This window comes from Mustela nivalis (assembly GCF_964662115.1).
Source record: "Mustela nivalis genome assembly, chromosome: 5".
Lineage (NCBI taxonomy): Eukaryota > Metazoa > Chordata > Mammalia > Carnivora > Mustelidae > Mustela > Mustela nivalis.
The window spans coordinates 64,779,067-64,795,424 of record NC_139024.1 but is presented as its reverse complement, the minus strand read 5'-3'; the positions used below and the strand labels follow the sequence as shown (position 1 = coordinate 64,795,424).

The 16,358-nt window shown below is 40.8% G+C and overlaps 1 protein-coding gene across 2 annotated transcripts in view; it reads left to right on the top strand.

The window, feature by feature from the left end:
- Positions 1-16,358, top strand: part of PDE7B (phosphodiesterase 7B) — a 314,255-nt gene that overhangs the window by 171,300 nt on the left and 126,597 nt on the right. Inside the window, exon 1 of one of the 2 annotated variants that reach the window (XM_082731014.1) lies at positions 1,116-2,124. The exons of the other annotated variant lie outside the window; for it this stretch is intronic. Within the exon in view, the coding sequence (XP_082587140.1) occupies positions 1,887-2,124 (238 nt within the window). The 5' untranslated portion in view covers positions 1,116-1,886. Of the gene's footprint in view, positions 1-1,115; positions 2,125-16,358 lie in introns of those variants that run through there. 2 annotated transcript variants of the gene reach the window in all.

Below are 16,358 nucleotides of genomic sequence, written 5' to 3'. Positions count from 1 at the left end.
TTCAATGTCTTTTATTGCGGCTTTATACCCTCAATGGATGGTGACGTTTCTTCACCTATTTGGAAAGAGAGTAGGCTTACGATTTTTTTTTTTCATCCAGAAAAAGAGAAAAGCCATTTAACTCAGGCTGAAAAACTAAACTTATTACCCATAGCCTTAGAGGGCGAAGGATAACAACTAAATAACTGTAGCCTCCACTGGTTTCAACTTGTAAAAAAAGGAGAGGAAGGTGATGAAAATAAAACACACCCTGTAATGGATTTTTTCCTCCCCCACACCCCAAGTCTCCTCTCCCCTAAAGCAGCATCAAATGGTTGTATGATAAACCTGCCTGCAAGGAATGTAGAGCAGGAACAACAGATGCACCTCAGCAAAACAAAATGCTAAGTAAAATAAAGCACTTGCAGTGCGGAGATGAGAAAAGGAGAAAAAGTTGGGCTTGTTGCAATGGCCTCCAAGAAAACAGGAGCTACATGAATGTTCGAGTTCAAATTGTTCCTACGAACCCAATTTGCTGACAAAAGTGCCAAACACAATACCACCCACTTTCATTTATGTCTGGGGCTTTTCATACAAGCTACAGGGGGTACCCCCCTTTTGTTGAATGGGTTCTGACTTTCAGGGTTGGTGTCTCCACCTCGAAGCCCTGGGACCAAACAGCGTGGCGCGTGATTGTCCTCAACTGAACTGCGCACAGGCAGGGGCACAGCAGTTAGTGGCCCAAATATGAAGCCCAGAGCGCTCTGGGTCTGGAAAGCCGATCGGCAACACTCTTTCCTTTCTTTTCAGTGCCATGTATGCACCACCACCACCCCGCCCCCGTGAATAGCCTTTAAAGTTATCATTGTTTTCCTTTGAAATGGGTTTCTGACAACCCCAAATTGTGTGTCCCGACTATAGGACCCCACTGCATGTTCGCAGGAGGATCTTGGTGCTTCCCTAATTCACTTCTCTCGGAGTTAGCTTTGGAATGTGATTCAATGTTATTTCCCTTCCAGCTGAAGGGCAGCTGAGGTTACAAAGGGATTTGACTAATGGGCCAAAACCCAGTTAGGTTTGCTGAGAACCAAATGACAGCAAAGGGGGGGGGGGGTGCAGGCGGGGAGTGTGTGAAGCGTGGTGCTGAGGCTCCATCGCGGAGCCTTCTGCATAACCCCATCCCAAGGCAGACCTAGTAGACAGGCAAGGTGGCCCCCGGCCAGACCTTCCTCAGAGCAGCAGCTGCAAATTGGTTCTGCCGGTGCTCAGCGGCCCGTTTTCCGAGAGCTCCTTGGAACTCGAGGGGCCCGGAACCGGGAGGTGGGAAGGGAGGGAGCTTCTAGGCTTCCTGCACTATTGGGGTGACTCCTCACCTGACACCGTCAGATAAAGGCCTCTGGAGGACCCCCGTGAGAGGCTGGCAAAGGGGAGCCCCGCTGCTTTGCCGGGAGACCTTAGCGGCTGAACAGGCCACTTGACAAACTTTGACAAGCACCGGAGGGGAATGGAGAACACACGAATCCGGGCAGGAGAGGCGAACACTGAAGCCTCGATGGCGGTCCCCCCCGCCGCCGTCCCAGCGGCAGCCTGGGATTAATTAAGCGCCGCGCAGCCGGTGCCCGAGAGAGCAGGGAGGGGAGAGCGCTCCATCTCCACGGCAGGCGCCCGGGAACACTTCTCACCCGCGAGAAACCTGGCCCAGCGAGTCGCCGCGCCGGCAGCGTTTGCGAGGGACGGAGCGACAGGGAGGCTGTGCCAGGCTGGAGGAGGCTTGCCTTTCCGGAGCCGGAGATTTCCCGGGGCTTCGCCTTCCCCTGCCCGGGAAGACTGTCCCCTCCGGTAGCAGCGGCGGCCGCGGCGGCCCCGGCAGCAGCAGCCCCAGCTCCTCGGCGGGGGACCGGGGCAGAATGCCCGTCCTCGAGCGCTACTTGCACTCGGCAGAGCTAGGCAGGAGGTGGACGGCCCCAGAAGGTGTGCTGCCCTCCTCCGCGGGCAGCCGGCCGGGGTGCCAGCAGGGGCCGCTGCCCTGGGACTTGCCCGAGATGATCAGGATGGTAAAGCTGGTGTGGAAATCCAAAAGTGAGCTGCAGGCGACCAAACAGAGAGGCGTTCTGGAGAACGAAGATGCTCTCCACAGCTTTGCAGGTAAATTGGACTCTGAGGTGCGAAAGGAATGGGGGCCAAGGCTGGTGATGACTTGTCGCTCCCTTCCTTGCAGAGCTCAAGCCAGAAAACCGGGAGAAGGAAAGACGACAAACTGCAGCGCGGGGGTTCGAGGGCTGTGATTAATGAATGTTTGCTTTATTGTAGAAATGCATCTTAAAATTAAGAAGGATGTGGTAGGAGGAGCATTAATAGACTGAGAATCTAGGAACCTGGGCTCTGGGCTCAGCTCACACTTGATTGCCCTGTGGCTTAAACAAGTGAAATTTCCTGAACTTCAGTCCGAAAAAAAAAAAAAAAAAAAAAAAGTGGGGCTGGAATTGGATGCTCTTTAATGGTCATCCTGTCTGTGCAGTTTCTTATGGACAAGCCAGAGTTCCCTTCAAGACAGTATGCTCCCTGGGTGCTCTTTGTCATGTTTTTTATAAAGTAAAATACATTTTCCAGTTTTTTACTATGGAGCTACGGTGTGCATAATGTTTGCAAGAGTGAGTTGGCCTGGAAGCTTTGTATGTCCTGGGAAAGCTAGCAAGCTTCCTTGCCTCGGTTTCCCTTTTGGACACGACAGTCCATAGTACAGATTCCCCCATTGATACCAGGAAAAATCAGCTCCCTCACAAATGTGGAAATGATGACTCATAGGGACTTTGTCATGTTATAAGAATGTGTTGAGGCCAGTTGTGGAGAACTTTGCTTTATTTCTGACAGCCAGCACCACAACCACAAAGGCACCTAGGGTCCCTGTGAAGGATCCCAAGAGGCTCTGATAAAACCCAAAACTAAGAAAGTGTAACTGGCTACAGGGTGCTCTCTTCCTTTAGGGAATCTGTCCATAGATATTTCAGAAAGCGGTGGTTCACTTTAGAAGAATAAATATGAGTGTGTGTTTATGCATTTGAAGTCTTGGCTAGCCCTATGCAGTGGAATCCTGACATACCATTGGTGGGGAGAGGTGGGAGCCTAGATGGGAAAGATAAACTAAAAATTACCTTTCTCTTCCTCATGGAAAGGGATGAGAAAATCAAAACACGACTCACTTTATTTTTAGTGATTTATGCAGAAACTTTTGTAAGTTGCCTAATAATCTAAAAAAGAATATCATTACAAAGTAATGTTCCAAACAACAACAAAAAAGATTTGAAAGGAAGGGGGGGAAAAAAAAAAAACACTGCTGGTCTCTAGTAAACAATGAGTACTTAGGAATGAGAAGAAAACCAATGAGACTGAGGTTTTTGTGGCAAGTGGGAGATGGATGCCCAGGGAAATGGGTCTTGGTCAAAAGAGATGAGGTAATGCCGAAGCCATCCTGTGTTTCATGTGAGTAGTATAAGAAAAGTGGAAAAACCCACCTAGACAGAAAACTTAACTATGACAACTGTTACCACTCTTGGTTTGTTTCAGTAACTGTTACCACTCTTGGTTTGTTTCAGTAATTTAAATGATTAACATTCATATCTTAAATTACACCTTTGATAAAACTACCAACAGACATTAGCATGTGTTGGGGATAGGTTTATGTTATGATTTATATTATATGCCAGTGGGGGTCCAATTCTTGAAAAAGCAATACTACAGACAGAAAATAGAACTTCTGTAACTTTTAATCACTTAAAAGGGATGTTTTTCTGAATGTTGCAAAGTTTGGCTAGTACAGTCTTAATTTATCCCAAACCACTGCCTCACTCTCGGTGGAATCTCTCAGCAGCCACTTTGGTGCCTAGAAAGGCTGTCCCTGGTCTGCTGTCCCCTTTATCTTGTCTGCAGGGAGGCAGGCCCTACTTCAACACCCCCTCCAAGGAGGTCTACCTACCCTTCTACCTGCCCTGCCTTCACATTCTCAAGGAGATGAGGGGCTCACACTTCCTGGCATGCGCACGAGACCTTATCATCTACAGACACAGCAGTGTGGACCCCAGCAGGCAGCCCCAAAGACAAGTTGCTTCACTTTCCAAATTGTCTCTTACTTCTTCTCTTCTTGTCTTTGATATTGTAGCTCCTACTTGCATCGGAGCTCTGTGCCATTCTACCCAGAACAGCACGATGGAGAGGGCCTCGGGAAGGGTTCCAAGGATCTGGCATGCTTTCATTTTTAGAAAGAGATGGTTTAAGTTGTGTTCGACTAGTTTAAGGGTTTTGTGGTAGAAAGCTTGTCAAACAAACAAACAACAACAGCACCAAAACACATGGTGATCTCTCTCTCTCTCTCTCTCTTTCTCTTTCCTTCTCCCTCTCTCTCTCTCCCTCCCACTCTTCCGCTCTCATAATTCTGACCCTTGCCTCAGAACCCTCAAACAGGTCATACTTTGACAATACTAGACAACTTCTTGTTCCTCAAAATGCATCAGGTAGTACCCTATCTCTGAGCCTTGCCTGATGCTTGGACTCTTTCTTTGACTTAGCCAAATGAAAACTTTTTTTATTCAGACTACAAAGTCCAGCTCAAGGATCCCTTTCTTTGTAATGACTGTCTTAATCTCCACCCTCACATCCCTGAATCGTCCCCCAAAGTCATTTATTTCCTCCTCTCTGCTGTCTTGACCTGTACAGATGTTACATTTACAGCACACAATATATTTGCCATGCTATAACTACACACAGGAAAACCAAAAATTATAGCATTCTATGTATATCTTGATTGCTTGTGAAAACAGATAAATAGGTTTACCTTTTAAAAACCATGAAATTGAAGAAATTCCGATAGAACCAAAAGTCCTGAGGACTTTAGAGATGGGTGTCACTGTTTCTTAATAAGTTGAATGTGACCTTAAATTTCTTTAATGAGGGACATGATTATTTTCACTCCTACTTCTTAGGCAAGACTGGAACTTTGTTTCTCACAAGTGAAATGGAAAAGTGCTCTGAGATTTTGCTTAGGTACTAAAGGGAGGAACAAAAGAATTTATGGGAAAATAAGTGTAGAAACATGTATTCATGAGAGGTTTTAAGGAAGACAGAGGGGAACAATGTCCCTTAAAGGGATCAAGGACATTGTAGGGAGGAGGTCACATGTGTGAACATCTTCCTGCCACCTTCAGATGGGCATTGGATGGAGACAAACAATGGCGATCATGGCAATAGGCTGGAGGAAGGAATGGGGGATATAACAGGAGAAAGGGGTCTCATCATCTGCCCGTGTCGGGATGTGTGCATCTGGGCATTGGTGAAGGCACGATTTGCCCTGGAGAGAGCTCTAGAAGTCAGCCACATGCCCAAAGTTGGAGCATCACCTTGGTTCATTGGATTGTACCCAATTATTTAGTTTTCTTAATACATCATTTTCCCTTTATGAAACAAACAAAGAATGGCCTAATTATCTAGTTAATCCAAAGAGGACTAACTAGAGAGTAAGCAATCTGTCCAGGGTCATGCTCTGATACTGTGTTAGAACCAGATCAGGATCTCCATCACCCAACTATAGTCCACAAAACTGGCATAGTCAGACCACATGCTGGGTAATTTAAATTTAAACCAAGACATCACTTTATTGATATATATGTAGAGGGACAAAGAAAGGAACTCATAATATAAACCTTGGTCAAACCAAAAAAATTATATTACATGTGAAATAAGTCAGGTGATTGTGCCTTTACATTTTTCTACTTATTTTGTGGGCTTTAGTTTTAAATCCAAGTTTCAAATGCTAGGAGGACCCAGGGGAAGATTCTCCATCTACTATCAAAAGAAAGTAAGCTTTAAAGCGTGGTGGTGAGAACATGCCCAGGAGTGGGGTCTGGTTGGGGAGAGGGAAGGAGAACAGGAAATAAATAGTCTCTCAAATGCTGGGAATGCAAATATTAGTCTAATTGTAATTCTAGACAGCAACCTATGGCTAGACATCCCCTAACAGAACTCATTCATAGCTGAATAAATAATTTTATTTTGGAATTCAACCAAATAATTACAAACTCTATAGCCATGAAACTTACCTTTCTTTTGGTGTCTCTGGTCTAAATTTTACATTACAGTTTACTTATTTATTAAGCTTCTTCCCATTTCAATAGCCTTTGGCTTCAGGAAAATATAAAAACACATTGACTCTCTAAAATAAATTCATTTTCCTCATTGCTATTATAACCTGTCCAGCCTTTCTAGGAGAATAAAATATCAGAAATTTGCTTTATACTTAGCTCTAAAAATCAAACCACTTCAAAGGAGAAAATCTCCAAAAGGATTCTTTGATTCCAGAGCTCTACCATTCAAACTGACATTCAAAGTGCTATTTTAAAGTATCTCAAGTATAAAGCATAATATAAATTAAATATATTGTAGATTGCATATTCCTATTGTTATAATTCAAGGAACCTTAGTGTATACTAGGGACTGTGTTAGGCACCAGGGACTCTGGGAGGAATCAAACACTTACCAAGAGAAGACCTATTATGAATTGGCGAATAGGAGTTCTATCTCCAACCTCAGAGAAGTTGGAGAAACAAGCTTTTGTTAGTTTAAACCTTTCTCTCCACTCAAAGTATTAGATATAAAACTGCCCAAATTCAGAAACATTTGTAAAAATTCAAACACATTAAGATTTTATTTATTTATTTGACACAGAGACAGAGAGAGTACAAGGAGGGGAAACAGCAAGCAGAGGGGGAGGGAGAAGCAGACTCCCCACTGAGCAGGGAGCCTGATGTGGGCACTTGATACCAGGACCTCGAGATCATAACCTCAACTGAAGACAGCTGCTTCACTGACTGAGCCACCCAGGCGCCCTAAAAACTCAAACACAGTTTCAAGCACTCATCAATATAAATGATTCATTCAAAGTAGGACAAATTGCTTTGATCAAAGAATCAGTGAGTCTAACATTAGATAACTTGACATTAATTCAGAACATTCTTCTAAAACTACTTCTTGTAGACATTAGCCTGTACTCAATCTGTAGCTATATTGGATAATAATCATTGATACTTTAGTCTGTTTGTAAATGTGAATGTAAATTGAATGAAAACTGGAACCCATCTCCTCACCTTCCCAACATCTAGTCCTTCACATGACTTCCTTGTTTTCATAAATGATCTGACCCTTGCAGAAACCCAGGTTCAAAACTATTCTCTCTAACTGTCCACTTCGAATTTGTTCTAAATACATAGCATAGATTAAGAGTACCAGAGAGTCGTTGCAGTGCTGAGATTTTCACGTTCTTAAGTCCTACCTCTCTGTTCCTGAACTGTGTGAACCTGGCTAAATGATTTCACCTCTCTGTACCCCATTTTCTCTTCTATAAAAAGAGGATGATGATAGCATCTTCACAAAAGATGAAGATTAAATGAGGTAACACCTCCCAAGAAGGTGCCTAGAAAAGAGCCTAAGCCTTATCACATTCTCAGTAAGTGTTGACTATTTACACTATTGGTACTGTTGCTATTTCCTCAGTAAGTACCTCGCACTCATCACCTGCTTTCCCTTCAGTTCCATGGCCCTTGGCCAACCATGTTTTGTCTATCATCTCACAATAGCTTCCAACTCCAGTACTCTTTCTACTCCTCGTCTTTCTATTCTGTGATCTAGATCAATAACATCAAAAGGAGAAATCAGAATATGTCTTGCTCCTCTCCAGATTCCTTCAATGATTCTCCATTGTCTGCAGAGAAAATCCATTTTTTTTTATTCTGCTTCAAAGCTCTCCACACACCAGAACTAGCTCACTTTTACCTGTCTTATTTGTCATTGTTGCCCCATAAGCACTTACATTCGACCCAGACAAGACAAGCTTCCCACAGCTACACCCTTGCTTTGTTGTCATTGTTCCTGGTGCCTAAAATGACTTTCCTACATGTTCTCAACTTCTGCCATTCCTTAAGATGCCACTCATAGGCCACTCCCTGCACAAAGCCTTCTTGAGGTTACTGAGAAAGACTGTGTCTTTCTCTTCTGAAGTATCACAGAACTTTCTCTGTATTTATTTTGTAAGCAAATCACTTTGTTATACTAATGTACATTTTCTTCTTTCCCTTTTGGATTTTCAGCTTTTTGAGAACCTAAAGGACATTCTATTTTCATTGTGTTCTTCCTAGCATCTTCCACATGTCAGCTACTGAATACACTTTGATAAGTGAAAAAAGGGAAATTATCAGAAAGAACAAAATAGCTTACAATTTGTCATTGAATGCAAGAATGGACATTTTTTTTCTAGGCACAGAATGCTCAAGAAAGAGGAATTTTAGTTATTCCTTTTAATGGAACCATTTTTAAATTTATATTCTAGTAGAGGTTCAGGTTTAATCATTACAGCTTTTAAAGTAAAAGAAAAGAATGCACAAGAGTACATTTCTGAACTATTAGAAAGGTATAAAGTATGTGCCAAACTAATATGAGACAGTTCTCTCTTCATACAGAGAAGATGAAATGTACTGATAATTATAAAATGTTAGAGGAAATGCATACAAATTATGAATGCTTTTATATACTTTTAAAATAATTATGCTGTTCATGCATTTTGGAACGTTTTATATCAATCAAAGTTTCAGAAGTTGCTTTTTTTTTTTTTAAACAGATAACAGTCTGTATATTCCTCAACGTAATTTCTAAAATAGAATGCGGAAGGTGTGTGTTTACCCCATCCTATAAATGAGCTTTTGAGGGGATAGAGCTGAGTGGAGGATGTTATTCCCACGTCCTCTGCTCTTTGCCTGGAAACAGTTTCCTTTTTCTTTTTCTTTTTGTTTTCTTTCTTTTTCTTTTCTTTTTTTTTTTTAACAAGCCTGGTTAACTGGACAACAAAGCATTGACTTCTGCATCTGACTAATTTCTAAAAGAAAAACATTAGGAGCTTTATTGTAAGAAGACCAAAGCTTCAAGTTAGTTTTTCAATTCACAGAAGCAGCATGAAGAAATATGTGCTCTTTTCTCTTACTTGATTTTTCTCACTCTTTAGTTATCAGTACGCTTCAGGGTACCTGGTAGGTACGTATCACCATATCAATAAGAAAAAGCGAAGCTCAAAGTACTTGCAATTTAATACAATGCCCTAGTCTAGATCTATACACAGTGTAGACAGTCTTTATTTTTCCACTTATCTCTCTCTGCCTTTCCATAAATTTCTCTTCAGAATTGACTTCAATGTCTAAAATGCTAAGAGACTACCCAGGAGGAGAACTTTGTATCTTTACACTTGTCTTAAGTTTCCTTAAACTACAACATTATTGGAGATCCTTCCTTCAGAGGACTTCTTCTCACCTAAAAAAATCCACATGCATGGTATGTTGCAGATTATAAACCAAGCCTGTGTTCTGAGCATTGTATGACTTCCTCAGTTGGCACACAGTGCTGAGATAGTACTAAAGAAGAGCCTGTAGGTCATGGTCCTTATCCTTAGTAACAAGATAAAACTTAAAAGTTGGCCTTGTATGCAATTGGAAAGCATAGTTGACAAAGACATAACAAGATTTAGTTGTGTATGCCCTTAAAATGAGTCCAAAGGGCCAGGCTTACTGCAGAAAAATAAAATCCCTAGAGAGAAAAGAACAAATTTCAAGAGAGATTAAGTAGCCATTGTATGTACTTGGTAGGAGAAATCGAAAGGGAGAAAGCCAGAAAACTGTAAAATAAAATCAAGGTGAGAGATAAATATAGATAGATGTAAGTAAATGTAATGATAAATGTAATAAACATGGTGAAATAAATGTAAATCTTTAGCCAAGGTATTGAAAAGGAAAATTAAATAACTGAGGGTATTACGATACACATAATGCAATAATTAGAGCTTTTTCCATTGTATCCTCAGATGTTCCTTACTTCTAGAATTAAAGCCGAAGCACAGGATTCTTTTCTTGCTTCCTTCTGCATCTCTTTTTGGATGACACCCGAATATCTCACACAAATCCCTACAGCCTTGATGAGAACTTCTGAAAACTGAGAGGCATATTTGTTTAGATGATCTGTGACAAAAATTCACTGAAAAAAAATTGATAGATTTTGCTGAAGAAAATGATTTAGAAAGAGAAGAGAAAAGGAATGGATTGGCTCCTTAAAGTAAGGAGCCAACTGTGGAATACCAAGGGGAAGGAAGTAAGGTGAGGTTACTACAAACAATCTACATTCAAGTATAAGAAGTGTAATCAAAAACACATATAGCAATGAAGAGGAAACAGTCACTGGTGAAGACAATTGTAATGGATATCTCAAATGTCCACACTCAAATGCATAATAAAATATAGTCTTTTTTTCTTCTCCAACTAATAAAACTTCCTCTTTAGCCCACCCTAATGGGATAAGAAAATTTATTCTTACTAACTATTATGACGAAAGTCAATCTTTTCCAGATTAAATTACTTCTTTTGGGTAAATACTGCCCCCCACACCACACCCCTGACTCTTCTCCGAGGTGGTTCTGGTTGAACATGTGCCTTGGGTTCTCACCCACCTACCTGAATGTGCTTCTGCACACAATGCAAAATGCCAGCCTTAGACACAGGAGCCAAGGCCACTGGGTTCTGACTTTGACTCTCTTCCTCACAACTCTCCAGGGTATAAGTTGTAGATGCCCTTACCTTGTGCCATATTTTCCTTCCCAGGAGAAAGTCTCAGTGTGGAAAGGATAAGAAACCATACCAGCAGGCCTAACTCTCAATGTTAATGGGATCTAATGAAAGAATGTAGAGAGTCCCTTTATCTTTCCACAAAGACCAGTTTTCAAGTGTACTATTCTGCTACAAACCCAAAACTCAAACACAAAACCAAACAAAGAACCCAAAACACCAACAACAAAGTAAAGCAAACGAATAAGAACCACTCTGAAGATCAAATGATGAATATTGGCACCATTCTCAAAAAATATTATATCCATTACACACTGCTTGAGCTACACTACTGGGCCCTAAACTTGAGTATTGTGTGCTCAATATTATTTATTTTAGTATATTCCCATGCATATGTTGAACCCAATTATTCTGTCCTCTCTGTTACCTATGTCTCTTTTGGCTAAAATATACACATGCATTTCAGCAAGCTCTCAGGACTTTGACACCGAAAAGTTCAACTGAATGACTGTAATACATGGAACATGATGTGTACAAGTCTCACCTTTCTGGTTGGATTCCATATCAAAAGCTGAAGTTTTATATCTATTACATATTGGAATTGTCATCATAAACATACATGCATTGTACTCTGGTCAAGTCTGATGCATTCTCATTGCTTGAATGTGTTCCTTAGAAATTTCTGAGAGTTATTCTCCTTTCTGTGCACTCTGTCTCCTAGAAAAGGGGGCAGAAGACACCAAGAGAAGTGAGAGTGATGTAGAGTAAGGCTGCCAGCACTGTAACAGGGATCACTGTTTTCTTCTAGCATTGTAACAGGGATCGTTATTACATCTTCCACAGTAGCTGATGTGAAGAAACTGCTGCCTCCCTCCTGTCTTTCTCTCTATAATTCATTGGAGGTTTAGGTACACCTATCTTTTTGCCTTCATTTTTCCTTTGAATATTAGCTGAGTTACAGAGTGCTTTTTCCTGGCTCAATCCCTAATTCTACAGTACAATAGGAGAAAAGATCTCCTTGTCAATTAAATTGATATATAAAATCAAGAACTATGAATTCACCAGATTTCATAAGCTCTAAAGCAATTTCTACCTTCTTTAGTCCCAAATGTCATATTGTTTGATCTGGTGATAAATGCATTATAGAACATGAATAGACAAAGTTGAACTAAAAAGTCTTTGTTTTGAAAAAATTTTTTGAAAGTCTTAGCCCTCCAAAAATAATTAGAAACACTCTAGGAGGTCACAGAATGGAAATTGTTTTAATGTTACATATGAATATTCAGCATCTTCTACTATACAGTAAGTATCAATTGAAAAAGGACTTCTACCCAATTTAGAAAGAAAAGAAACTGAGGCCTACATTTACTGGTTATTTATTCAAGATATTCAGGAAAGGAAATAATTCAGATCTCTAGGTATTTCTTGCAAAGCAGTTCAATTGAAGAATTACATTCTGTCCATTAGGTGCATAGCATTGTGTTATGTGCCTGGGAGAAAGCAGAAGGAAAAGAGGTTATGACCCATTAGAAGAGGCAGACATATAAACAGCTCACTGATATCAAGGCAGAAGGACATATGTCTCAAGATACAGTAGAACTAATACTCAGAACATTGAGAAAAGACAAAGACTGTGTATTTAACCAAGTTTATTTATTGATTATCATGGGCCAGATACTGTCTTGATTCCTTAGAAAATAAAAACTCATGAACCAGGAAAGTTGAGGTAGATGGATGGATGGATAGATGACAGATGGGTGGGTGGGTGGATAGATAGATGGTAGATAGATAGATAGATAGATAGAGGATAGAACAAATGAGTGAGTAAGTGAGCAAGGCAAATGACATGCTACACTATAAGCACATACACAAAGTCTATGCCAACACACAAGGGAGTGATTAATTCTGTGTGTATGATGGGTGTTAAAGAGTTTTCAGAGAGGAGGTGGTTTTTGAGGTATCATTCAAAGTAAGTTACATTTCTCCAAATGAAGAAGAGATAGAGGACATTGCAGGAAGAAGAAACAGTGGGCCCAAATGCAAGAAATTCTTGGAAATGCCAAGTCCTAAGATTGGAAGTGTATCAGGAGGAGGGCTAGAGATGACACTAGAGAGGTAGACTGGAGGTCAGATCACCCAGAGCCTCATCTGCCTTTCTAAGGAGTATATCCTCCAGGTAATGAGATGGCTTCAATTAATTTTAGTGGGAAGTGACATACATGATAAACTGTACATTTTAGAAGGATTGCCATAAAGGCGGAGAGTTAGGCTTGGGGTCAGGATACTAATGAATTTCTAACTGTCATATTTAGTAAACCATATTAGTAAATATTTAGTAACCATATTTAGTAAATATCAAGAATTTTGAAATGATGAAAACTTCACTTTAATTTACAAACCAACTTTCCCAAGTGCTATAGTATTTTATACAGAACCACAAGAAATAATATGTAAATCATCAAGTCCAAGTCCTTTAACACTTGATACCAACCTGTCCTGAAGGGTTTATATTCCTCATGTTCTTCCATCCAGACCTCCCATTCCATTCATGCTCATCACTTCTCCAAATTCAGACCTGACTCAACTTTTCCTCACAGTTCCAAGCAGTCTATCCCTCCTACTCTGCCAAGTCATAGTTCTCCCTGTCTTCACGTTACCATTTTTTTAAGCAATTATTTCAAGGTTAGGTGCTACAAGATGGAAGAGAGAATGTCTAAGAAAAACACAATTTTTGTAATAGTAAATTTATAGTTTATAATGTAGTGAGTTACAGAAAACCAGCTACTCAAATACAAACCAAGTGTGTGGGGTGCATGGGTAGCTCAGTCTGTTAAGTGTTCAACCTTTGGTTTCAGCTTAGGTCCTGATCTCCGCATCATGAGATACAAACCCACATTGGGCTCTACGTTGGGCATGGAGCCTGCTTAAGATTATCTCTCTCCTATCCTCTCCTTCTGCCTCTTCCCCCCAACCAACAGCCCCACCATGCCTACTCACTCTCTCTCTCTCTCTCTTTCTCTAAAAACAAGCAAACAGACAAATCTAAGTGTGGTAGATACTCCATGAGGAGTCATGTTAACTCTCTAGGGGAACCCAGGAAGGTTTAGTGTGACTGGTCATTGACAACTGTGTTTTTAAGATCATTAAGGTCTCAACCAGATGTGGCAAAGTGAACTTCCTGTGAAGGAATTAAAATGAATATAGGTACAAAGATAGAAAAACAAAAGAAATTATTGAGAAATAGAGATTATTCAAGTTAGCTTGATATGACATTGGAGTAAAAGAATAGTGGGAAACAGAGAAGTAATGAGACTGGTTATATTTGGACAAGAACCCTTAATTTTTGTAGAACCATTGAAAATTTTTAAGTGGAAGAGTAGAGAAGTTTTTAAATTTTATAATGGAAAATGCCTTTAATATCATCAATTAAACCACTGCATTTCTTTAGATGAGGAAACTGAGACCCCCACAGAAGTTACACAACATACTCAGAACCAGTTCTAGGTCCGTCAGTGCCACCATGCTGTTGATTAAGTCATGCTGCCTGTCATGGTCCAACTCCAAAAAATGCCTCTCTACATGATTAAATTCTCTAAATCTTATTTTCTTTTCTTTTCACTACCAAGCACTAACATTTCTGTGATTGTATTTTATGTGCGACGTCCATCTTACATAAGCAAGAAGTTTATGTGTGCCCCTAAATGCATATGTGCGTGTGTACATGTATTTTTTCTTGTTCCCAAACTTAGATTCTAGATTGTTCTGGGCAAGTCTCAAGCCCATCTAGAGTGCCTGCAATGTACTAAATGGGTAGCTGTTCACCAGAAAGGAATACGGGATATAAGAATTTAAACAGGACTGTGAGGTTAAAGAGGGTTATATGTGAGATAGAGATGGCAGCTGCTAGAACCATCGTAAGTGAAATGCCATGTTACTGTCATCCTGTATAATAGTTCTGTTTCTTTCTGCATTATTGTCCAGAGGTCAAATTTCAGGAGGGTGAGCCAGACAGGGCCAGTGCATGAGGCTGTTGAAAGCTTAGGTCTACAGTACAATTGCCCATAAACCACTGAGGATGAACCCCTCAACCTCTCAGTCTCTCTTTGCAAACATAGTGCTGAGCTCAGAAAGCACATTGAAGATTTGGCAACAGTTAGTTTAGGCAAGACTTTATACAACTCATCCCCCTGGCCACTTTTTTATTTTTCCTTTCCTATTTCTGTAAGGTGTTTGTATTCCTAAAAGAAAAGGGTAACCGTTGGTGACCGGCTTCCTCCTTTTTGCTCTGAAACTGTATCCCCTCTTCGCAAAAACCTTTTTCACGGCCAACATCATGCATTCACAGGCTGCCTGCTGATTACCACCCAAATAAGGTAATAGTGAGAAATATAATTGAAGTGGCTTCTTCTTTTTAATGAACAATAGACCCATTCCATCAAAAATAAGACCCTACCCTGAACCATTGCAGAAACCTTTTTTGATGTTGGAAAGAAACGTCAGTGACTGTGAAGGGGTGGGGGTGTTGGGGGCTGAGGGAGCTTTCTGATGTTGTTCTTAATTATTTTTACTTAATGCCTCCCGTACCTCTGGCTCTAGCTGAGGCAGAAACGGTGAAATGCCATAAAATGACCCTCTCTCGAAGTATATTTGGCCTGACAGGAAACAGGAAATACCAGAAAAGATCACAAGAAAAGCTGTAATCATAAGATTTCTAGCCTAATTCTTTTGACGTCAGCAGTTTAGATAAGTCAGATAAGCAATCACAAGCATCCGCGAGCTCCGGAGTGCCAGTCCAAATACCCAAAGTGCATCTTCAGCCCCTTTGAACTTGCACATTGTTGTTTTGCCCCTGCCCCTCTCTCTTCCCCACAAGAAGCATATCCTGAAATTGTGAATTATGAATTTAGTGTCAACATTAAGGTATTCGGAGACATTACACAGAGCTTCTAAATTGGTCTTAGAGCGAATTCAGCTGGATCCGTGCATGATAAACTCTGGATGAAGTGACTGTTGATAAGACATGAGAAAACTCCCTCTGGCTTGTCTCAAACAGAGTTTACTTCCTAGAGTTTAACTCTGCCAATCTTGACAACTAAGCAATAGCTATGATTTGTCTCTGAGAAGATGCAAAGAGCTACATTACCATCTCCAGAAGATGCCAAAGTAGTAACTCCAACTGTCATTATTATCAACTTTCCTTGGCCACCACCATTGCCCATCATAACTAAATATGTAAAGGTTGGTTTGATATAAATGGTATGGGGCATCCACTCCCCTTTGGGAAGCTTTCATAACTTCAGAACCAGAACTATAGAATTGGACCATTAGATAATAAGCAGAGGCACATGGATGGGCTGTTCAGAGGATGATGGAAAAGACCAAATCAATATTACATTACATGTAAATTTATAAAAAGAAGAACTTTAAGGGTGACAACTTATTTATAGGCATCTACCTGTTTCCAGAAAGATTTGTATGCCTATTTTTCAAAAAGATTTTATTTATTTATTTGACAGAGAGAGATCACAAGTAGGCAGAGAAGCAGGCAGAGAGAGTGAGAGGGAAGCAGGCTCCCTGCTGAGCAGAGAGCCTGATGCGGGGCTCGATCCCAGGACCATGAGATCATGAGCTGAGCCGAAGGCAGTGGCTTAACCCACTGAGCCACCCAAGCGCCCTGTAGGCCTATTTTAAAAAGCCACAATAAAACATAAGAACACAAAGACATAAAACCATTCT